The sequence below is a fragment of the Lepus europaeus genome, chromosome 11 (assembly GCF_033115175.1).
Source record: "Lepus europaeus isolate LE1 chromosome 11, mLepTim1.pri, whole genome shotgun sequence".
Taxonomy (NCBI): Eukaryota; Metazoa; Chordata; class Mammalia; order Lagomorpha; family Leporidae; genus Lepus; species Lepus europaeus.
In genome coordinates, this window is record NC_084837.1 from 51,618,300 (window position 1) to 51,641,997 (window position 23,698).

A 23,698-nucleotide genomic window follows, 5' to 3' on the forward strand; every position below is an offset into this window, starting at 1 on the left:
TAAATTTAGCACATTTCCTGCTTGCCATTGAACAGTGCAGCACCTCCCAGGTCTTAAGTTGAGTCATAATCCTCTATGTCTGTCTGTGGAATCTCCCCTTTTAAAGGACCAGGTCTTTGACAAGCTGGAGTTTGTGGCCTAAACTGTCATTGTATACTTGTAAAGCCCAGCAGGAAAGGTAGTCTGCACATAGTGGTCTTTCTTAGCCCATCCTGGAATGTTAGGACTTGGACAGGGTGTGTGTGTTTGGGCCTGGCTATGTGAACAGGGCCCTTTGAGTGACCTTCCTCAGACTCTTCTTGCACCTGCTTCTAAGAAATGTGTTTGTGTTGTGTTGGGTTTGGGAAAATCAGATCAGGGTGTTGTGTAGCCACCTAAAGAGAAATGATTCTGGAGCAGGCTGGATGAACTTTCAGGGGGAGGGGCCCTACTTCTCCACACCGACCTTCTGGGTCAAGCATCAGTTAGCCCAGGGCCTACAGGGAATCAGAATCTCCTAGGGATGTGCTGTTCCCTACGAGCACATTTCAGGTGGTCAAAATGCAGATTCCATGGTCACATTTCACTGAGGTTTACTCAGTCAAACTCTGAGGAATACAGCTTCCGAATCCTTATTTAAATAAAAAATACCCACCGGGCTGTTTTGCTATGTGAGCCGGTTTGGTGAGCACTGCCTCACCTGGCCTGTTCTTCAGGGGGTACAGCATCACTGGGTCAATGTTAAGCCCTTTCTGTTTTACCTCCTACATATCTCGTGTCTTTCTGCTCTGTGTCTACTAACTACTACCGGAGTCCAAACTACCAGTGTCTCCAGCCCATTCCAGTGCAATAGCCTCACAGCTGTGGAGGGAGGGACTCTTGCCCAACTCCTCAGAACAGCCACATGGTTCTTTCAATCCCAATTGGATTCGATCACACAATCCCACCCAATCCTGAGCCTCATTCCTTTCTTTCCATGGCATTTTAGGATAAACACTTACTCATGTGGCCAAAGGGTGCATGTGAGCTGATTCCTGCCGACCTCCTGTCACCTCCAAATTCACTCCCCCCCACCTTCACTGCAGTGTCACTGCTGCAGGAGGCATTCCCAGTCTCTTGTGGGCAGCACTTTCCAGTTGCAATTTTATGTTGATTTACACAATAATTTGATTAAGTGTGTCTAATGGGTAGACTGGTAGGTCCCATAAAGACAGGGACCATGTTTCTTCACTGTTGTAGCCTAGTGACTGGCATGTTGTAAGCTCTGAATCCCTGCCTTCTCCATACCGCGAGCTTCAGTCAGCAGACACAGGGTCCTGGGAGCAGAGCTTTGTAGTAATCCACAGGAGTTCACGCCAGCCAGCCAGCCATTCATTCATCATTCATCAGGACCTGTGTCCTATTATGTAGGATCCTAGGCCCAGCTGGAGTCAGCCAGCATGGAGCAGACATGGGAGGTAATGACTGGTACACTGTTTTGAACACTTGGCCTATCTTACTTCTCTTGGCTTGATCAAAACAATCACTGAATATTAACTGTGTGCCAGACATGCCCCTCTCTTTATGTAGCTTGTGGTCCATGGAGGGAAAGAACATTAATTAAGTAACCACAAGGTTATGCGTTTTACAGAAGGGGCTGTTGAGTGTGCCAGGGAGAAACAGAACAGGAGGCTTCAGTCTAGTCTGGAGGGTCAGGGGGTGGCTTCCCTGCATAAGAAGTATTTGAGCTGGGATCCAGAGAATGAGTGGGAGTTGGGAGAACAGGCTGTAGGCAGCAGTGCCTGCCCAGGCCCACCTGGATTCAGGCGGGACAGGGTATTTAATGAGCTGTGGGGAGCACACAGTTCTGCCTAACTTTCCTACTGTAGACTCCTCATTCACCATGAGTGGTTCCAGGAACTCCAACACGAATGGGCTGGCTTAGGTGGAACACTGGGCTGGGTCTGGAGGGCAAATGGGGCACTAGCCAGGGAGGGGCGGGCCAGGAGGCACCTCTCGGGACTCCCTTCTGTCCCAGGCATCCCCAGGCTGTTGTGAAGTCCATGGGCTGTTGTAGGTAACCTGGACATGATACAGACCACCTAGTACTCTTGTCAGAGCAGTAGAAGACACTGTGACCGGCAGATTTACTCATTTCTTTATTAATATAGAAAAGGAGCCCTAGGCAGCTGGACCGGTGGCACAAAGCACCAGGGGTTAATACTATTCTGGTGATGGGTTGGCTTTACAAAAGTGAAGGGGCAGGCAGGAGCTGTCCTGGATCTGGGGCCAGGCCCAGCCTACTGCCCAGAACCTCAGAGCAGCACCTGGAATGAGCCCTGCAAGGGGGTTGACAGGTACTTTGGAGGTGGGATGAGCTGGAGACCATAGGGACAGATGGCAGAAGTAGGGAGTCAGGCAGTGAGAACTATCCTGTGGCTGATGAGGACAGGAAACTGTTGGCTTGAGGCTCCCCACTGGACCACGGGCAGGGCTCACAGTGGGCCTCAGTCCTGAGGGCAGACAGAAAAATGCTGCAGATACCAGTGGGTATGGAGAATCCAGAGATGGCTCTAGGGTTGAAGGGCCTTTCCCCTCCCCACCTGCCAGGAGCCACTACATGAGGGGCTTCAGGGCCCAAGGCACAGAGGGAGGCTCAGAGGCCTCCCGGTTGGGAGGAAGAGGGGACAAGGAAGGAAGTAGTTGAGTGTCCCCAGTTTGGGTAGCTAGGGCTGAGACACAGGGCAGGAGAACAGCACCCCTACATGATGGGCCTGGAACACTGGGCAGGGATGGGCCTGTCCTTGGCCGGGGACTGTGACCAGCCTCATGGCAATGGTGTCTGTGTTGAAACTCAGCAAAAATCAAGTCTGCATAAGCACTGAATGTCCGCAGACCTGGGTTCAAGTCTCAGCTCTACTGGAATTGGAGTCTCACACAGAGCTGTGCCATCATGGGCCAGCCATGGCCAGGACAGGACACCTGTCCTCATCTGTCAATGAGGACTTTGTATATGACCTCCTGTCTCACAGAAGGGATTCAGCAGGTGAAGGGTGCTCTTGGTAGTTAAGTTGGAACTGGTCCCAGCCAGACCCTGGATGGACCTGGCATGGGATGAGGGTGAGGGGTGATTGAGGAAGATGCTGTTTTCGCATGGAACCTACCCCCATGAACACTCCAGAGCTAGCAAGGCTGCTGGGAAGAGGGAAAGGCTACGGCAGCGAGGGAATGTGGCTCGGTGCAGTCCCCCCTTCACAACCACCACCTGGGTAACACGTGGCATGGAGAGAATGGGGTAGCACTGGGCAACCCTTTATGTTCTTCCCTGGGTAGGGAGTGCAAGGCCTCTTGTGGCTTCTGCCTCCAGCCCTGGCATGGGTCCGGAGTGCTCTTTTTCACTGTGGTCCTGTCCTGGGGTCAGCCCAAGACTCTGCCTGGCTGGCATGTGTTAGTTGGAGAGGAAAGGACAGAGGGGGTGAGTAAGCAGACAGGGAGGCTACAGTGACTCTCTGGCTCTCTCCTCTTCCTCTGGAGAGAGCAGCTCAGTCCACCGAGTCACATATCTCTTCCACCACGGCATTGAAAATGTGTGGCTGGTCGGCGTAGACGTGGTGCGACGCACCCTCGATCTCCTGTGGAGAGAGGACCTGGTGGGCAGGACGGGTCTTTGCGCCTCACACTAGAAAACTGTCACACCATTGCTTCCCCGCCCCTCCCCTGCCCCCCAGACTCACTTGCCTGTCACTCACGAGGCCACTTTCCCCCACAGATCTTGGTACTTTCTTCTGGGAGTCAATGAGTCCCAATGTCCCACTTCACTTTTTCCATGTCCATTCACTGTATCTTTCCTTCCATGTGAGCCCCACCACTGGCCTGGTCCTTTTAGCCAAAGGTTCAGTAAACCAGGACCCAGGGATAGTACCCAGCTCATTAAGCACACTCTTTGGCAAATGAGAGTAGGGTGGAGTAAGAAAAAAGGGAAGGCACAAGTTGGTGGGAGGGCCTCCACTATTCACGCTACTATTCCTGGCTCTGGTTTGGGGGAAGAATTTTAAGCAGGCTGGAGAGGCAGCACGTGCCTTGCTGTTGAACAAGAACCTGTCTGAGCTGAACCAGGGCTACCCACAAGTGGATGCTCCTCTCTATGGTATCACAAAGAGAATCGAACCTTTCAAATCCATTGCCTCATCTCAGTTTGTGAGCTCCTCCTTCCCCCCTGGATCTTTAGAAACCTTTCTCGACCCCAAGGCTGAGAGTTGATGGACAGTCGATCCACATGTGCTGACTTGCAGCACACACACAGCATTCCCACCTCAGCGCCCACCCCCCGGGTGGCCAGCGTACCATGTCTCGGACATAGGAATCTGGCCGCTGCATCTTCACCTTTTTCCCTGTGCTAGTATCTATCCAGGTGTTGGCCCCATAGATCATGGTGATGGGCACGTCTTTTCGAATCAAGTGAATTCGTTCAAGCATGGGGCGCCGGGCCCAGCCAAAGGACTCCATCATGGCTTTGAAGGCCGTCTCACCACTGGCAGAAGCAAAATAGGATGAAGCTGTTAACAGAACAAACCCTACAGCGGAAAACGCCAACTTCTTGGTCTCTTCCAAGGCTGGGGCAGCATCTCAATCATGCTGTATCCCTTTCAAAGGGCAGCACTGGGCTCAGGAAATACTGATACGATCTCCAGAGTTTTCCCATCGCAGAAGAGAGGGAGGAAGACACACTAGTGAGCAACCCCCTGGCCCTATGAATTATCTCCAGATAGGAAGGGTTATTTCTTCATTAATATTTGTGTGTCATGCCCTGCTCCGTGTGAGGGGACCTAGGAACAAGAAAGATGAAGCAGCTTGCTCTCTTGGGGCTCACTGTAGCTCACACTTATGGGAGAGGGGCATAAATAATGAATCATTATTTAACCTCGAGTTTCCCAAGAAGTAGGAAAGGGTGGCCGAAGGCTCTGAGCACACGGATGAGGGGCTTAGCATGCTGGCTGGAGCTCTGAGAGGGTCCAGGAGTTCAGGTGAGTGAACTCTGAAGGGAGAATCCTGCAGCAGGAGAAAGGGCTTCCCGAGGAGACGCTGGAACTACAAGGACTTGGGGGGCAGCAGTTTCTGCTGAGTGAGAAGCAACAAACGCCAGCTTTAGCCATCTTACTCCTTGGCCAGCTCCTCAGGCAGCACCAACTGAGGCTGTAGCATGAGGGATCTGCAAGGCTGGGGCTGGCTGGTAGCTTTTGTGGGAGGTGAGAGTCACTGCCACCTCCTGGGTCTGACCTCTTGAGTGTAGTTACATCCTCGGTCTCCTTTGCACCTGCAGGACTAACTTTCTCACTGGAACACTGGGGACAATTCTACTCTTTTCCTAAGGTCATGATTAGGAAAATGAAAATACAGATTGAGTACCCCTTATCTGAAATGCTTTGGGACCAGAACTGTTTTGGATTTTTTTTCCCTCAGATTTCGGGTATTTGCCTAAGCATAATGGTATCCTGGGGATGGGACCCAGGTCTATCATGAAATTCATGTTTCACATATACTTTACATACATAACCCTGAAGACAGTTTTATACAGTAGTTTTAGTATGCTGTGTTTTGACTGAGACCCATCATATGAAGTCAGGTACAGAATTTTACACCTTTGGCATCATATTGGTACTCAAAAAGTTTAGGATTTTGGAACATTTTAGATTAGGGATGCTCAACTTGCATAGACAAAGCCCTGAAGTTCAGGTGAGGCAAGTATAGGTACCCCTCAAACATTTCTCCCTTGGCCCAATTTCATGTTTTCCAAGTGATTGATAAGTATTACCATGGACTTGTCAGAGTAACAACTCAAAAACTCAGGTGCTTATAAAATTGAGTGATGGTGCTCAGGGGCGAGGGACATGGTCATCACTGGCATCATCTTTGCTTTCTCCAGGATGTGAATGAGTTGCAAGATTATATATTCTGTGGCTCAGATGGGGAGGCCATTGTGTAGAACTCGGCCTGGGATGAGGAATTTTGAGGCTAGACCTGTGGGACTTCAGGTGGGGATGAGGCTGGCACTAAGCCCATGAGGCTGGGAGGTGCAGAGAGCAGGAAGCTTGGGGTACCTGCTTTGACTGTTGAGCTGAAAGGTTCTATACCACTGCTTAATTGGGTCCCTTTCATTCACTGGGCTCACATTGGATAGACAGCTCCCATGCTGCCCCAAAGCTTCTGGGTGTGAACTAATGCTCACACAGTCCTGCTGGAATGCAAGTCCCCCACCTTCCTCACTGCTTTGAGCTCACAACAGGCAACTTGGATAGGCCTAGAAGAAGTGGGGTTTGAGACTGGCGCTGTGGCGCAGTGGGTTAATGCCCTGGCCTGAAGCACTGGCATCCTATGTGGGCGCCAGTTTGAGATCCGGCTGCTCCGCTTCCAATCTAGCTCTCTGCTATGGCCTGGGAAAGCAGTAGAAGATGGCCTAAGTCCTTGGGCTCCTGCACCCAAGTGAGAGACCCAGAAGAAGCTCCTGGCTCCTGGCTTCAGATAGGCCCAGCTACGGCTGTTGCAGCCAACTGGGGAGTGAACCAGCAGATGGAAGACCTCTCTCTCTCTCTCTCTCTCTGTGCCTCTCCTCTCTTTGTGTAATTCTGACTTTCAAACAAATAAATAAATCTTAAAAAAAAAAAAAAAGGCCGGCGCCGTGGCTTAACAGGCTAATCCTCCACCTTGCTGCACTGGCACACCGGGTTCTAGTCCCGGTTGGGGCGCCGGATTCTATCCCGGTTGCCCCTCTTCCAGGCCAGCTCTCTGCTACATGTGGGCCCTGCACCCACATGGGAGACCAGGACAAGCACCTGGCTCCTGGCTTCAGATCAGCTCAATGCGCCGGCTGCAGCGGCCATTGGAGGGTGAACCAATGGCAAAAAGGAAGACCTTTCTCTCTGTCTCTCTCTCTCACTGTCTACTCTGCCTGTTAAAAAAACAAAAAAAAGAAAAAAAGAAAGAGACAGGGCCACTCAAGCAGCATGGAATGAGGTGCCATGGTATCAGCAACTCCCAGGTCACTGCTGTAGGGCACGATTATCTCCCTGGCTCTGCCCTAGCTGCCAACATTGCCAAGACTTCAGATCTGCTAGCTTGCGGGGCCTGTTATGTAAGTGAGCAGCCATAGATAAGAACTTCTCAGGGTCCTGGGCACACTCCTCAATCTCCAAGGGACGTGAAGGAATTTCGGTCTTAATATGAGTTATTTCAGAATTAAATTTTAAAGTGCATAGCCTCTCACTGAACAATTCTATTGGTAGCTATGGATTTTACAAATATAGTTATGCATATGTAACTATACATGCAAGGAGCCCCTTAAAGCAAAGCAAATGGTATTTTAGATTTTTAGATTTTTTAGATTTTTAGATTGGAAATATTAAGGAAATTTGGGAACCACAGGTCTGGTACAGAAGACTTTTTTCTTCTGTTCTTTTTTCTCCTTTTAAAAAAATACCACATTTGTATCACGTTTTTAATTAAAAAAAGATCCGTTTGAACATTTTCCAGACTGTTGTCCATCAGAGCAACTGCCTATCTCCAGGGAAGGGGGAAGAACGTCCTCTCTAGATGGGCAGAATGTTTAATTAAGTGATTATCTTCTACATTCTTTTATGCCCATCCCCAGGGAACTCTCTGGAAATGCTCAAGCCTGCGAGTGCCTCTGCTCCCCTCCTGGAGTCAGAGCCTTGTAGAAGAAGAAGTAAAGCACAGAACTCCAGCAGCTGGAGTTTCCTCTCCTGACCGTCCACCCTGGGCCCGCTCTGGAGCTGCACTCACCTGGGGTTCTGCGCATTGCAGTGGTAGATATACTCCGATATGGTGTCATCTTCAAAGAAGTCTGCAAACTTGCGCTTGAAGTCAGGCCGGAATCGCTGTACCAGGCCAGGCCCTGGGAGGGGACAGGCAAACACTGGGTGGACAGTTGTTTTGTTTTTTGCTTTATATACATTTAATATTGCAGCAGCAGTAAAAGTATAGGAGTCTATTTGGGAAGCTGCAAGTGACTTTAAATGACTGTGTTAGTTGGTTACCAGGGAATTTAGAAGTAGCCTAACATCACTGAGGAACCAGGTTATTAAGCTCAATGAAGTTCCAAGATCTTTTCCTATGAAGATCACAGGCCCCACAAGAGTCTATGGTTGGGACACTTTTCTTTCACAGCCTGAGCTAGTTCTCTTTCTCCTTGAGACTCTTTCATGGCCTTTTACTCTTCTGAAGGTAGCAGCTGAAACTAGACTACCTCCCGAGAGCCTTCTCATTTTCAGGCCTGTAACAGGATACGGGGAGAGATCAGCCTGACAACACTGCTGTCTCTGACTCAGGGCACACTGTTTTAGCAAATCGGTTGCTTTCACCTTCCTTTATGGTACACAATCAAGCAAGAAGGCATCCAAAACAGATTAAAAAACCGGGCCTAATAGTCACCATCTCATCTCTCTCTCTTCTGGTCTTCTCTCTGCTTATGGGAAGCAAAGAGGTGACAGGGAGGTCAGACATGGCTGGGGAAGTGCAGTGAGGACCCTGGCTTCCTTCCTGGCTCAGGCTTTATGGCTGCCAGGCAACCCCCTCCCCCCCCCCCCCCAATCTCAGCTCTCATGCTTGGGTGTGAACCTGGCCAGATGCAAAGCCAGAGAAGGTGGCCGGCGCCGTGGCTCAACAGGCTAATCCTCTGCCTAGTGGCGCCGGCACACTGGGTTCTAGTCCCGGTCGGGGCGCCAGATTCTGTCCTGGTTGCCCCTCTTCCAGGCCAGCTCTCTGCTGTGGCCAGGGAGTGCAGTGGAGGATGGCCCAAGTGCCTGGGCCCTGCACCCGCATGGGAGATCAGGAGAAGCACCTGGCTCCTGCCTTTGGATTAGCGCGGTGCGCTGGCCACAGTGCGCTGGCCACGACAGCCATTGGAGGGTGAACCAACGGCAAAGGAAGACCTTTCTCTCTGTCTCTCTCTCTCTCACTGTCCACTCTGGCTGTCAAAAAAAAAAAAAAAAAAAAAAAAAAAAAAAAAAAAGCCCGAGAAGGGAGACTGGTTAGGGCAAGGCTTCTCCCCAGGAAGGACTATGGACTGTCCATTGGGGTCTACATTCCTGGGAGCCATGAAATGGTCAGTCCTCTGCCACTCACTCGCTTTTGGCACTTGTATCTCTTGCTAGCCTTCCTTTCTCCCAGAATGCCTACACTCCTCCTCTACTCAAACGGTCATTTCTCCCCCTCTATCTGGAGCCATTCTGTGTTACTTGAAGGGTCTAGAGAGATAACTCTTATTTAGCCATTTACTCAGAATAATAATAGACTGCAGAACATTACTATAAAAACATAAGCTATCAGTGTAGGATGGGAGTCACTACTCTTCTCCAAGAAAGGATTTTGCTCTTTTAATTCACTGGAGTAAAAATTCCCCCAAGGGAAGGGTGTAGATGGTGTGCAGTCAGAAGGTCAGAAGCTACTGATAATATTCAGGATGGCTGGCTATCCCTCTCTGCCTCCTTTCTTTTTACCTACAGAATTTGCTGATGGCTAGTAAGTGCTAGGAGACCCAGAGCAGATAAGATGCGGTGCTTTCCTGGAGCAGGGCATAGTTCAGGCAGGCTTGCCTGCCACCGTGGATTAGGTTGGAGGCTCTGGTTCTGGGCCCTCCCAGTTGCAGATACTGGGTGAGTCAGGGATGGGAGCCAGTCGTGGTTTCTGAGCTGGAATTACCAATAGATTGCCATGAAAACTCACACATGAAGCAGAGCAAGTCACCTCTCAGTCTCTTCCTCTCTCTGGAGGTCCAGGGCTTGGGGGTACCTGTTCTGTTCCATTCGTTCCTTGCATAGGACAGCTTTTCCCATGCAGATGAAGGGGTAAAAAGAATCTTTTAGGGGCCAGCATTGTGGTGTAGCAGGTTAAGAGGCCGCCTACAGCTCCGGCATCCCATATGGGTGCGGGTTCTTGTCTTGGCTGCTCAACTTCTGATCCAGCTCTCTGCTTTGGCTTGAGAAAAGCAGTGGTAGATAGCCCAAGTTCTTGGGCCCCTGCCACTCATGTAGGAGACCCAGATGAGGCTCCTGAGTCCTGGCTTCTGCCTGGCCCAGCCCCAGCTGTAGCTGTTGTGGCCATCTGGGGAGTGAACCAACACATGGAAGATCTTTCTGTCCCTCCCTTTTTCTCTGTAACTCTGCTTTTCAAATCAATAAATATTTTCTTTTTTACAAAATAATTTTCTAAAACCTCAAAGAGATCTGGTCCAGAGTATTAGCTTCAATAGCAATGTGAAGCCCACTCACACTTTTTATGAATAAGTGGGGATGGTGGGAATCCAGAGGCAGTGGGGCTTGGTTGAATGGGACAGACTTGGTTTAAGCAGTTCCTTCATCTATAGGCTACTCACCCCAGGGCCCAGCTACTCGAAGGACAGCCAGTGGATTGGAACGCCCCAGAACAGAGGCCACGGCCTTGACCCAGGTTGGAGGTGTGCGGATCTCACTGGGGTCAGTTGGTCGAAGGGGAAAGCCCCACGGGTCCACCAGGATGAGGTGTTTAACTCTACATTAAAAGAGGAAAGAGGAAAAGACACATTGTATTCACCTGGAGGTAAGGTAGTCCTTCAGTTGAGTGGGAAGGAGAGAACTACCGGAAATGAATACTGCAAAGGAGTGAAGTCACAGGGGAGAAGGGTGGCTGCTGAGTACCTTTCAGGATATTTGATCGAGTAGGAGGTGGCCAGGAACCCTCCCAAACTGTGCCCCAGGAGGATCATGCTGGGGATCCCCATGGTCTCCCGCCACGTCTCTATTGAGGTCACAAATTCATCTTCGGCCCCCTCTGGGTCCCTGGGGAATGTTGGCCTCGAGCTTCTCCCAAAGCCAAGTAGATCGAAGGTGTGCAGAGTGCGCCGGGCACTCAGCGAATCCATGTTGAGGATCCAGAGGCCCACGCCGCCCCCAAAGCCATGCACCATCACCAGCGGGGTGCGGTCCTTCTGCTCGGGGCTCACAGTCACCGTCCAGATCTTGTTCTGGTTTGGGAGGGACACATATCGGGCCAGGAACTTGTTCTGGAGACCTAGGGTGGGGAGAATCCCAGGGTGAATCACAAGACTGCTTCCTGACACTGTTTTCTGATTTCTCTGCATTCCCAAGTCCTCACCACCTTCCTCGGCTCTTTGTCTCTACAGCCCGCTGACCGCTGGCATTAGGCAAGCTCCTCTGAGCTCCCTTCTTGTCTGGGCCTTGGGGTTGATCCCCATCCTGTCTTCAGCCTGCTCAGTCTTAGCAAGACTAAGTCAGATTGGCAAGAATCCCCTCACCCTATATATCTAATCAAGTTCCTCATCTCCCACCTTTGCTGTATACGTCCTTGATCTTTCAGCAAGAATCTCTGTTTGAGTTGGTTAAGCAAGATCTCCCCTTGTACACAGTGTCTCCTCTTAGTAATTTTCCATCCACCTGATCCTTGCTTATAAATCCACACCTGTCCCCACTGTATTTGGAAGCCCGATCTCTGTCGTCCCTTATAGTAATAGTCTTTTTTTTTTTTTTTGACAGGCAGAGTGGACAGTGAGAGAGAGAGAGACAGAGAGAAAGGTCTTCCTTTTGCCGTTGGTTCACCCTCCAATCGCCGCCGTGGCCGGTGCGTTGCGGCCAGCGCACCGTGCTGATCCAAAGGCTCCTAGGAGCCTGGTGCTTATCCTGGTCTCCCATGGGGTGCAGGGCCCAAGCACTTGGGCCTTCCTCCACTGCACTCCTGGCCACAGCAGAGAGCTGACCTGGAAGAGGGGCAACCGGGACAGAATCCGGCACCCCGACTGGGACTAGAACCCGGTGTGCTGGCGCTGCAAGGCGGAGGATTAGCCTATTGAGCCACAGCGCTGGCCCAGTAATAGTCTTAAATAGTCTTCCTTACTGATTCAATGAATGTCGGAGTCACTTTTTCATTAACACTACCCACCCTAAAAATTTCAACTCAAAGTAAAATATGTCAATCATTGAGTCTGTAGGCAGAGGGGCTATTTATTCTTTGAGGTGGTTTGTCTGACTCCCTCTGGGCCCTGGGTGCAGTGATACCACCAGTGCCACAGAGCTCTTGCCTCCATCCCTTTTGAATCTGTGTCTTGGGGCTTGACAGATGAACAGAACTGTGGTCTAACCAGGTAGAGGAGGTGATGGGTGCAGATTGAGCCTTGGGTTTATTTATCTTAGACAGTGAGGTGGTGCAATTCTTGCTGTGGCTGACAAAAATCAAAATCACATGACAGAGCTGTCTGAATGAGGGAGCCTGGGGCCTGGACTTAGGCTTGAAAGCTGTGACTGCTCTGCAGCTGCACTTACTCAGGCCCATAGAGAGTGGGTAGACAGGGCTGGGGCAGTGGGAGTGGGAAAGATTGTAGGGGAAGTATGGGAGGTATTGCTGTTCAGGGTTGCGCTGTCCCAGCATCGCACTGCCCATGAGAGCTGGCCTGTGTGAACCCAGACCACTGGCAATCAGATAGATGGGTAGAACACAGGAAATACTAATATGAGGAGTTGCAGGATTGCTGGTCCCCAGAGAGGAAAGTGATACATTTAAGAAGTATTTGTGTGTTTAGGAAAGGGAGAGAAGAAAGCAGAGGAAAGTGGGAGAAGGAATGAGAAAGAAACATCATAATGTTTGTGTGTGCTATGTGTTACACACTTTGATATGTATAGCCTTTGAGACAGAGCTAGTATAGGATGAGAAAGACACTGAGGGACCACCATCACAGAATATGGTATCCTGGGGTCAGCATTGTGGCATAGTGGGCTATGCCGCTGCCTGTGATGTGGGCTTTCCATACAGGCACCAGTTCACGTCCCATCTGCTCCACTTCTGATCCAGCCCCCTGCTAATCTACCTGGGAAGGCAGCAGAGGATGACCTAGGTACTTGGGCCCCTGCCACCCACATGGGAGACCCAGAAGAAGCTCCTGGCTCCTGGCTTCAGTCTGGCTGTTGCAGCCATTTGGGGGAGTGAACCAGAGGATGGAAAATTTCTCTCTCTCCCTCTCTGACTGTAACTCTGCCTTTCAAATAAATAGATAAAATCTTAAAAAAAAAAAAAGAATATGGTGTCCAGTTGTCCAGTGCGAATCCCCTCCTCCTACCCCAAACATTGTTACTTGGCAGTCAGTGTACCCAACTCTGGGAACGCCCTGCATCCTTCTTGAGCCTCCCAAAGAGGATGGGACAAGCAGTCCCTTTTACTTACACTGGAGGATCCTGGCTTCCACATTCTTCAGCTGAGACATGGAAGTGGGGCGCCAAGTGGGCAGCCAGCTGCTCAGCCAGCCTTGAGGCCTGGGACAAGGAGACACAGAGATGCTCATTGGTGACAGTGAAAGGGCAACACTGATGCTCAGCCTCACTAGTGGTTATGAAAGCATTATCAGGATACAGGGTGTTTCCCAGCCTCAGGAGTCCTGCCCACATGGCAGCTGACAATGCCCTGGCTGCCTGAGAGTCTGTTCCTCTTCTCTGGTGGATGGCTGTTACAACAACGTGTCCTCGTTTCAACAGATATTCAGAACAGCATGTACAACACTTCACAGTTTACAAAGTTCTCTCACATGTATTATCTCACTGAGAGCACAACTCCCCTTTATTACTGGTTCTCATAAAAGGAGATGATAAGGGGCACAGAAGCAACTTTGAATCACTGTTTGTTCTCCTTAGCCGTTCCCTGGACTAGCTGTTCTTCTGGTGTGGGACAGACACAGTCTCCCACCACCTGCTTTCCTCCAAGCCCCAAGTGAACTCTCAGATAACCAGTTGGTCCAGTTCTGAACATGGAGATGGGTGGACAGGGAGCAGAGAGACCTAGGTTCAAGGCCTGCTGTGGTTCACTGACAAGACACAGGCTGCCTCTGGCTTTGTGTTCCACATTGTAAAATGGGCAGAAAAACCTGTCTATGTCGTTGGCTCCCATGGCACACAGTAAAACAGGTAAAACAACTGGTGCTTTCTCTCCCACACCCAGGGACTTTAAGTCATTGCATGGAAGAGGTTGAAAGCACCAGCTTTTGGTGAAACACACACACACAGCCCTCTGTATCTGAATCGCTTTGCTATCACTGATGAGCAGGATGGCTTTGGCCCATTACACAATCTGTCTTTGCGTGTGTAGACATGTAAGGGACCTCATGAGGTACCTGGCACAAGTTAGATGGTTAATGAATGATAGGTTTTATAAAAATTCCTCTCACATTCCATGTGGAATTTCTCTTTTCTTGACCTCTGCCTGGGACACCAAGAGCCAAGGAAGGGGCATTCTGTATGGGAGCGAGAGGGACCATTACCAAGCCCCTGGCACACACTGAAAGCTCCACATATCATTTGAAGCACAGGATTTTGGATTAGGATGGTTCCTTAGGAATCATCTAGTCCAGCCTCTTTATTTTACCAATGTCCAGAGAGATCAGACAGCAAGTTAGAAAAAGAATGGGAATTAGCACCCAGATTTCAACTCCACATTTCTCAGGACCCCTATGCTGGACCTTGAAACCTTGGCTCTTCAAACCCATTCATGAATACTCACGCTATATAACCACATTTTCATCCTTGGCTCTGTTTTCTGAAGGCAGGCTATAATCTTAGCACTGCCATTCACCAGCAATGTGACTCTGGGCACATTATTTAGCTTTTCTGTGTCAGAGTTTCCTTATCTTTAATGGGAAGTAATAACAGTGTACACCTTGTAAAACAGTTCCAAGGATTAAATGAGCCAATGTATCTAGAGCACATAGAATAAAGCCTAGAACAAGATAAAATTCTAATAAATGTTCTTTCCCTCCTAGCTACATAATAAGCTGTCTGCATTCCCAGTGTTTTCCATGTAGCAACCCTTAATGGATGTCTGAAGTTTGAAAGAAAAAATGGGGTCGCAGCTGAGCGTGGTCCCTGGATGGCTTCAGCCAGAGCAGAGCTGAGGGTCTCAATGAGTCTGATTCTACAGAGACTCAGAACTGTGTCAGTACTCGGCTGGAATTCTTTATAGGCTTATCGCCGGAGGACCTAGACCACAGAATTTTGCCAGTCTTAGAGACAAACTCTCTCCACATCATAGATTCCGAGAAAAGTCAGATCCCACCTCTGGACCCCACATTGCCCTGTGGCTGCCCAAAGCAGAGCTAAGAAGAAACTCTCCCCCCTGGATTGTGTGTGTGTGTGTGGGGGGGGGGGCTTACAACTTTACCTGCCTTTGTTCTTCACCAGAAATATTAAAAATAAAGTACTGGAAACAGTACTTGGCACACTGAATCTATTCAACACTATCAGGAGGTAAGGGGTGGGGTGGGAAAGTGAGACAAGGAGCAGAGAAATCACTTCCTTGAGCGTAGCCTGGCCAGGTGGTCTCTGACATCCTGATGTGGGTGAAGCCAAAGGTGCTGGGAGAGAATCTAGATCCCTGTGGCCTAGGGCAAGTCTCCTAGTTTGTGTGGGCCTGGCTTCTTCCCTTGTAAAGGTGAGCTAAATTACTGACTACATCTCGTCCAGTTCTCCTGTTCTGCTTCCTGAAGTCATTCTAGGTATCGTCAATTCCCTCCTGGTAGAGTTATCTTGGAAAGCGGCAGTCTCCTGGGCAGCCCTTCAAGCCCAGGAAGCGATTTATTATTGCCTTAGATTTCATTAGTTTTGCAGGCTGCCAGTTCCGCAGGTCTGGAAAGGAGACTACTGGACCCAGGGAAGGCCGCGTTCTGGTGAAACCCAGGCTTGCCTGGGAGCTGAGTCATTCTCCTGGAAGCAACTTTTCCTGGCCCCGTCAGACGGTGACCTGCTAAGTCGCACCACCTACAGGTGGTAGCTATCCCAAGCCTGGTGCCCTTGAGGCGGTGGTAACAAACCCCGGTAACTCCAGTTCTGAGATGCTGTTAAGAGGACCGAAAGCACTGTCAGCCAGGCTCGCCAGCAGCTCGGCGTTTGAACGGGCGAGAGCAGAGGGCACTTGCAAGCCCGTTAGTGCACACCAACCCCAGCGCCGTGGAGAGCGCTCCCTCTTCTTCCCACGCCTTCTCCTTGCCAGGCGGAGAGGCTCTGTCTACACCCACGGTTACCGAATCGGGCAAGTCTAGACCAGTGCACCAGGGCTGCTACCCCCGCACCCGCACCCCACGAGCTTGCTTTTAGGGGTGTCTCACACATTGCCACTGATGCTGCCCCCCCGCCCCGCCCCGCGCTAGGGGAGCCAGAGGGGCAGTTGCGAAGACGACCCGGCTGCACGCAAACTCATCCACCATCGCCCAGCAGGCTCCGGGCAGAAGCAAAGCAAGCCAACGCCACCGCCAGCCCTCCCCGGAGGCCGACCTGAGAAAGACAAGGCGGGAAGGTGTCTAAAGCTGTTCCTCAGCCACAGTCCCGGGATCGTGGCCCAGAGAGAGAGAGAGAGAGACAGAGAGAAAGGGACGGGATTAACTCACTGCTGCTCCAGATCATCAGCCATAGTAAACAAGCCCCGCTGGGTCGAGCCGAGCCAGCCCATCCCTCCGCCTGACGCTGCACCAGCTGACCCAGGCGGGCTCGGCTCACAAAGGGGGCGTGGCCGCGCGGCGCCGGCGAGGGGCGGGGCCCCGGGGCCAGCTGGCCGGTGGCTCGAAAGTAAGCCTGGTCACACGTCTGGAGGACAGTGAGGGAGCCAGGTAGTAGTAAGCACACACACACACACACACACCACAGTGCAGCCCCCGGCCGGCGCTCCCTTCTCTCATAGTGACAAGGAAGATGGCCTTCAGCCTGGCGGGTGAGACCCCCGCCTCCAACTGCAGAGCCACTGCCACTCCTGACTCCAGCTTACCGCTAATGCGCGCCCCGGGAGGCAGCAGGTGCTGGCTCGGGAGGCTGGGTCGCTGCCACCCTCGTGGGAGATCGGGATCGAGTTCCCAGCTCCTTGCTTCAGCCTAGCACAACCTCGGCCTGGCCTGGCGGGCGCAGGAGCGGATGGGAGCTGTCTGTTGAGCTCGTCTCTCAACAACAACGGAGAGTGTTAGAGCCGAACTGTCCCTGCACGCTCACACACTCCCCTTTGGGCTTCCTTTTACAGCTCCCTCCCGCTGGAGCCCACCTCGGTATTCCCTCTCCTCAGATGCTGAAGCTGCTCACAGAGCCAGCACCAACGGTCGAAAGCTCCTGCAAAGGACCTGTGGGCCTGTTTCTCAAGTAAGAGTGCCAGACTGGAGAATGAAGAACAGGGCGCCTACTTACGTTTGAATTGATAAACAAGTAATGTCTTTTAGAATAGGTATGTGCTGTGCAGTGTTTGGGACCTAACTAGGCTCCCCACGTTTTATCTGCAACCCTAAACTTAGGTGACATCGGAGAGAGCATTCCTTTGCTCTGGGGACGGGCCTGGCCCCAGCTGACTTTCCAGGGAGAAAGGCAGCTCAATGCGCAGGGTCTCCCTCAATTCTGAGGATTCCTCACCTGAGCCAAGGAAGGGCAGTTGAAGGACTAACCTATAGAGGCTGGTTCTGCTTTAGGTGTGTGGTGTGGGGCCATGGGAGGTGAGGGGACTGGCTTAGCTCTGGTGTCCCCAGCGCCCTTCAGTCATGCTCAGGAGAGGAGCCCAATCTCCAGGTTGACTGCAGAATTTACATAAATGGTAGGCACAGCCTGGTGTCCCTGGAGCTGTCCGATTTCAGAGGATCCCCTTGGTTATGTTCAAGTCAGACTCGGGGGTGGTGGAAGCTAGGGTGGGAGAATGCTGGTGTGGAGGGGTTTACCAAGCCTTTTCATTAGCCTTCCTGCAGGGCTCAGCAGATTCTGAGTTTTCTTCTTGTAACACGGTTGTTAAACTGATGGTTAGCAGGACTTAAAGTTTGAGAGAACTGGCAATTATGCAATTTTGGGGCCAAGGAATTTGCAAGATGTGTGGGCCAAACTAGTACAGAGAGCAAAGGATTCATCTCATTCATTCGACAAAGAACAGTGGTCCTAAACTTCAGCGACAAAGAACAGTGGTCCTACACTTCAGCGTGCATTTAAATCCTCTGAAGGGCTTGGTAAATATTCAGATTCCCATTCGTCACCCTCTGAGTCTAATTCAGGTGGTTTGGCCTGACGCTAGAAAGCTGCATTTTTAAGGGAGCAGCGTGGATGCTGGTGCATGATGAGACTTAGTTAACTAGAAGCACAGATTCTAGGGTCAGAGCCTGGGTTAGGATCCACTGCATGCCACTGCGCAGGTTACTTAGTATGTTTTCATTTCCTCCTTTGGCTGCCCTCTTATTGTGAGAATTAACCAAGATAATTCAAATAAATACTTAGTATACTTGTTTATGCTAATATGTTACTTATTGTTACCATTATTCAAATCCAAGTATTATGTTAGGTACTAAGAACACAATTATCAGAAAGTAAGAAATATCCTGCTCTAGTGGTGAACATAAACTTTCTACCTGCTGCTGGGTTGTTCTTGATTTTGTAGAGCTGGAAACTTTGTAGTCAGAGCTCAGCTCAAACTTCCTCTCTTCTGAGGCCTTTCTTGACCACAGGCTCTCACAGGGACTCCCATCACTCTATCACATCCTATTTTTATTTTCCTCATAACACCATGATCTGAAATTCCATTGCATATTTGTTTACTCACCTATAATCAGTTTCACTCCACTACAGACTGTTCCATGGGGAAATTACTGTGGTTCTCTGTCTTGTTCCCAGCATCCAGAAGAGGGTGTGACGCAGAGGAGGGGCTCAGCACTTGTAGGATAAATGCATGGATGGAAGCTCTAGTGAGGAGGCAGAAGCATGAACAATTATCTATAAAATAACACGAGCGGGATGGGAATTTGGCACAGAAATTCAGATACTGCTTGGGATACCAGCTTCTATTGGAGTGCATGGGTTTGAATCCTGGCTCCACTTTTGATTTCAGTTTCTTGTTAATGTGCACCCTGGGGGGCAGCAGGTGATGGCTCAAGTACATCATATATAACCTTACCTAGCTACCCACATGGTAAACTCAGTTGAGTTCCAGGCTCCTGGTTTTGGTCTGGCCCAGCCCCAGCTCCTGTAAGCATTTGGGTAGAGAATTAGCAGATGTAGAGTTTCTGTCTCTCTGCCTTTCAAATTAATAAAAGTAAATTTAAAAAAAGTGCTACATCCTAGATTGTACCATATAGGAAATTTCAGGTTGAATTGCTTTGATACAGGACCACATAATATTATAAAATTCTGAAAGCCTAAAAGATGCAGATGTTTTTGAGGTAAGGATGGAGTTGATACTAGATCTCTCTAGACCCTGTCTCAGGAGGCAGTGCAGCGAAATGCTTGCATTTTTGTTTCTGTGTGTCCCAAACTGGCTGCAAAGTAGAGGTTGCAGAAAACTTAAATGTATGGAAAATGCTTTTTATTTATTTTTTAAAAATTTAAAAATTTATTTGAAAAGCAGAGTGATGGGAGAGAGCGAGAATGAGATCTTCCATTTGCTGGGCCAGTCCCCAAATGATTGCAACAGTCAGGGTTGGGTTAGGCCAAAGCCAGGAGACAGGAGCTCTTGGCAGGGTGGCAGGAATCCAAGTATATCAACTGTTGCATCCCTGGCACATTAACAGGAAGCTGGATCTGAAATGGAGGTGGACTCAGTCCCAGGCACTCGGATATGGGATACAGGTGTCTCAGGCAGCAGCTTGCTGCACTACAACACCTGCCCCAGAAAAATGCCTTTTATAACCAACGTTAATAGATTCTTTATGGTGTCCCCAGAGTTGGGACACTGCAGGATTGGGCTGGATCTGCTAATATTATACAAAGTGGAAAGGATTTTCATTGCCCACTCTAAGCAGGCCTTAGAGTGAAATGTAAGGTGATTTACTCGTGGGGTAAAATGTAAGGCGCTTGCTTCTCCTCATTTTGAGGACAAGCCACAAATGCGCAAGTAGAAAAAATAAATTCCCCTTCTGCTTCCAACACTTGTCATTTTATGTCTGATTAAAGTGGGAATGGTCTTTGTGAATGGAAGCTAATTTGACAAACCCTTTTCTGTGCCTTTAAGTCACTGTTAACTATTCCCAAAGTAGGTGGAGCTATAAACGGAGAGCTCAGGCTTGGCAGGAACAGATGCTTCTTTGGTTTCAAACGAGTGTCACTGCCTCGAGTGGACTGTGAACAAGGTGTGACTCAGACTAAACCCAGATACCGAACAGAATAGCTCTCAAGTCTCCTGTCCACGGATAGCCACGTGTGGCTACTTAGATTTAAGTGAATGAAAATCAAATAAAATTTTCTTGCCACAGTAACTGTATTCCCAGTGCTCAATAGACATATGTGGCTAGTGGCTACCATTCTGGACAGGCCAGAGACATTTTCAACAGCAGAGAAACTTCCTTTGGACAGAATTGATTCAGCACTGATGGTTTCAGCTCTAAGTCTTAGGGAGTGTTCTATTCTTGGAAAGGACAACATGGGGGATTTTCTTATGTGTGCCAGGGAGGAGACAAGACTAAAGCGCTCACTGGATTCTCAGAGAACTAGGAGAGAGGGAAGTCGGACACAGGAGCCTGCAAAGTTGTTTCACTCTATCAGGGATTGGAAGGATGAAGGGACATTGGCTCCTTGAAGATATCTGCCTCTTTCCTAGGACTTGATCAGGACATGATATTTTAGAAATCTCACTTTGTTCTGTTGCAATAATTTCTCTTAAAAATTTTGCTTTTGAAAATAATAATGTGGGGGCTGGTGCTGTGACACAGCGGGTTAATGCCCTGGCCTAAAGCGCTGGCATCCCATATGGGCGCCAGTTCTAGTCTGCTGCTCCTCTTCCGATCCAGCTCTCTGCTATGGCCTGGGAAAGCAGTAGAAGATGGCCCGAGTCCCTGGACCACTGCACCCATGTGGGAGACCCAGAAGAAGCTCCTGACTCCTGACTTTGGATCAGTGCAGCTCCAGCTGTTGTGGCCATTTGGGGAGTGAACCATTGGATGGAAGACCTTTTTCTCTCTCTCTGCCTCTCTCTCTGTGTGTAACTCAGACTTTCAAATAAATAAATAAATAAATCTTTTTAAAAAAGAAAATAATAATGTGTTTTATTTGTTCTATTAGAGAACAGGGAAATGGGCGATGGGTCACACTGGGGCCAAAGTTAGAAAGGTTGGGCTGGCACTGTGGCACAGAGGATTAAATTTCTGCTTGCCATGCCAGCATCCCATATGGGTGCCAGTTCGAGTCCCAGCTGCTCCACTTCTGATCCAGCTCCCTGCTAATATGCCCAGGAAAGCAGTAGAAGACGGCCTATGGCATGGCCTACAGCGCTGTGGCATAGCAGGTAAAACCTCCGCCTGCAGTGCCAGTATCCCATATGGGCACCAGTTTGAGTCCTGGCTGCTCCGTTTCTGATCCAGCTCTCTGCTGTGGCCTGAGAAAGCAGTAAAAGATGGCCCAAGTACTTGGGCCCTTGCATCCTCGTGGGAGACCTGGAAGAAGCTGGCTCAGCTTTGGATTGGCCTAGGCCCTTGTGGCCATTTGGAGAGTGAACCAGTGGATGGAAGACCTCTCTATCTGCCTCTGCCTTTCAGATAATAAATAAATAAATCTTTTTTTTTTTAATAAATAAGATGGCATAAGTGCTTGGGTCCCTGTAACCCACATGAGAGATCTGGTTGGAGTTCCGAGTTCCTGGCTTTGGCCTGACCTGGCCCTGGCTGTTGCAAGCATTTGGGGAGTAAACCAACAGATGGAAGATTCTCATTCTCCCTCTCCCTCTTTCGCTCTCTCTGTCACTCTGCTTTTCAATAAATAAATAAATAAATAATTTTTTAAAAAGATGCTGGTAAGACTCCTGCATCCATTATCAGAGTGCCTGAGTTCCATACCCAGCTCCAGCTCCTCACTATAGCTTCTGACTAACACAGACCCTGGGAGGCAACGGTGGTGTCTGGGGTAATTGAGTTTCTGCCACTCAGGTGGGAGACCGGGGTTGAGAGACTTGGGTAGGACCACTCCTGCAGTTTCGGGCATCTGGAGAGTTAAACAGCTGATGGATGTAATCGTTCTTTCTCTCTCTCAGCTGTTTCTCAAATGAATTAAAATTTTAAAAAGGTGGAGCTCCAGATTGTTATCAAGCCCCTTCTATCAGGTTCTATTTGCCTCTCAATCAGAAAAATTACTTGTAGCTTAGACAAGTAATTTCTTAGCTCCTCTAATAATGACTCTGTCCTTTGTTCTAGGCCCTGTCTAGTGCACTTGGGCCTCATTCCTTTGTAATCATAACCTCTACTCTACCACCAATGGCTCTACTCCCAACCTGTGTGTACTGATGGTCCTCTTCCCCACTTAATGCTGTATAATTGTTCAAACCTGGTAAATGCCACACTTAGGATCATTGGTTACTATCCTCACTCTGTCTTTTATGACCTTGTCTAAATATGATCAGAGTCGGTAAACTTGGAAGGCTTCCATAGCCTTGGCAACTCATGACGACAGCCTAGGAAGGTTACTGGCGCCATAAACTAGAGTGTCAATTTGTTGGGTCAAGAACAGGAGTCACTGTGCATTTGTTCCTCATGTGGGATCTCTGTCCTTAATGTGCTGTACATTGTGATTTAATGCTATAACTAGTACTCAAACAGTATGTTTCACTTTGTGTTTCTATGTGGGTGCAAACTGTTGAAATCTTTATACTAAATTGATCTTCTGTATATAAAGAGAATTGAAAATGAATCTTGATGCAAATGGAAGGGGACAGGGAGCGGGAGAGGGGAGGGTTGCGGGTGGGAGGGAAGTTATGGGAGGGGGAAGCCATTGTAATCCATAAGCTGTACACTGGAAATTTATATTCATTAAATAAAAGTTAAAAAAAATACAAAAAAAGGCCGGCGCTGTGGCTCAACAGGCTAATCCTCCGCCTTGCGGCGCCGGCACACCGGGTTCTAGTCCCGGTCGGGGCACCGATCCTGTCCCGGTTGCCCCTCTTCCAGGCCAGCTCTCTGCTGTGGCCAGGGAGTGCAGTGGAGGATAGCCCAAGTGTTTGGGCTCTGCACCCCATGGGAGACCAGGAGAAGCACCTGGCTCCTGCCATCGGAACAGCGCGGTGCGCCGGCCGCAGCGCGCTACCGCGGCGGCCATTAGAGGGTGAACCAACGGCAAAAGGAAGACCTTTCTCTCTGTCTCTCTCTCACTGTCCACTCTGCCTGTCAAAAAAAAAAAAAAAATAAAAAAATAAAAAAAAATAAAAAGGTGGAGCTGTTACATGTAATAGTAGTAGAGTGAAGCAAAAATGGGAATTGTAAGGCAAAGATGAAAATATAAGGGAAAGGAATTGGAAAAGAGATTCCTGTGGATATTTTCTTTAGAAGAGCTTTTCTTTGTTAAAATAAAATTTATTATTTTTATTTATTTGAAAGAATTACAGGGACGGACACACACACACACACACACAGATATCTTCCATTAGGGTCCTTGCCCCAAATGGCAGCAACAGCTGGGCCTGGGCTAGGCTGAAGAAGGAGTCCGGAACTCTATCTGGGTCTCCTGTGTGGTGGTAGGGGTCCTGCTGCTTTCCCAGGTGTATTAGCAGGGAGCTGGATTGAAAGAAGTGTAGTTGGGACCCGAACCAGTACTCCAATATAGGATGCTGGCATTGTGGGCGTTAACCCACTGCACTACAAAGCTGCCCCCTAGAAAAACTTTTCTACTAAACTTGGGAAGATTTGTGTAGAGAGACTAGATGTAGAATCATGGATTTTGGCCTTTAAGGGAGACTTCCTGCTCCCCTACTGTCCCCCTGTTTTATGAAGTTGAGT

The 23,698-nt window shown here is 49.5% G+C and overlaps 1 protein-coding gene across 1 annotated transcript; it reads right to left on the reverse strand.

The window, feature by feature from the left end:
- Positions 1 to 2,103: 2,103 nt before the first annotated feature.
- On the reverse strand, positions 2,104 to 16,475 carry ABHD4 (abhydrolase domain containing 4, N-acyl phospholipase B). Its single transcript, XM_062205469.1, has 7 exons — positions 16,385 to 16,475; positions 13,180 to 13,268; positions 10,647 to 11,019; positions 10,346 to 10,500; positions 7,756 to 7,867; positions 4,303 to 4,489; positions 2,104 to 3,590 (listed from the first exon to the last, which is right to left on the reverse strand). The coding sequence occupies exons 1-7, from the start codon at positions 16,444 to 16,446 to the stop codon at positions 3,501 to 3,503; spliced, it is 1,068 nt and encodes a 355-aa protein (XP_062061453.1). The 5' UTR covers positions 16,447 to 16,475; the 3' UTR covers positions 2,104 to 3,500.
- Positions 16,476 to 23,698: the final 7,223 nt, after the last annotated feature.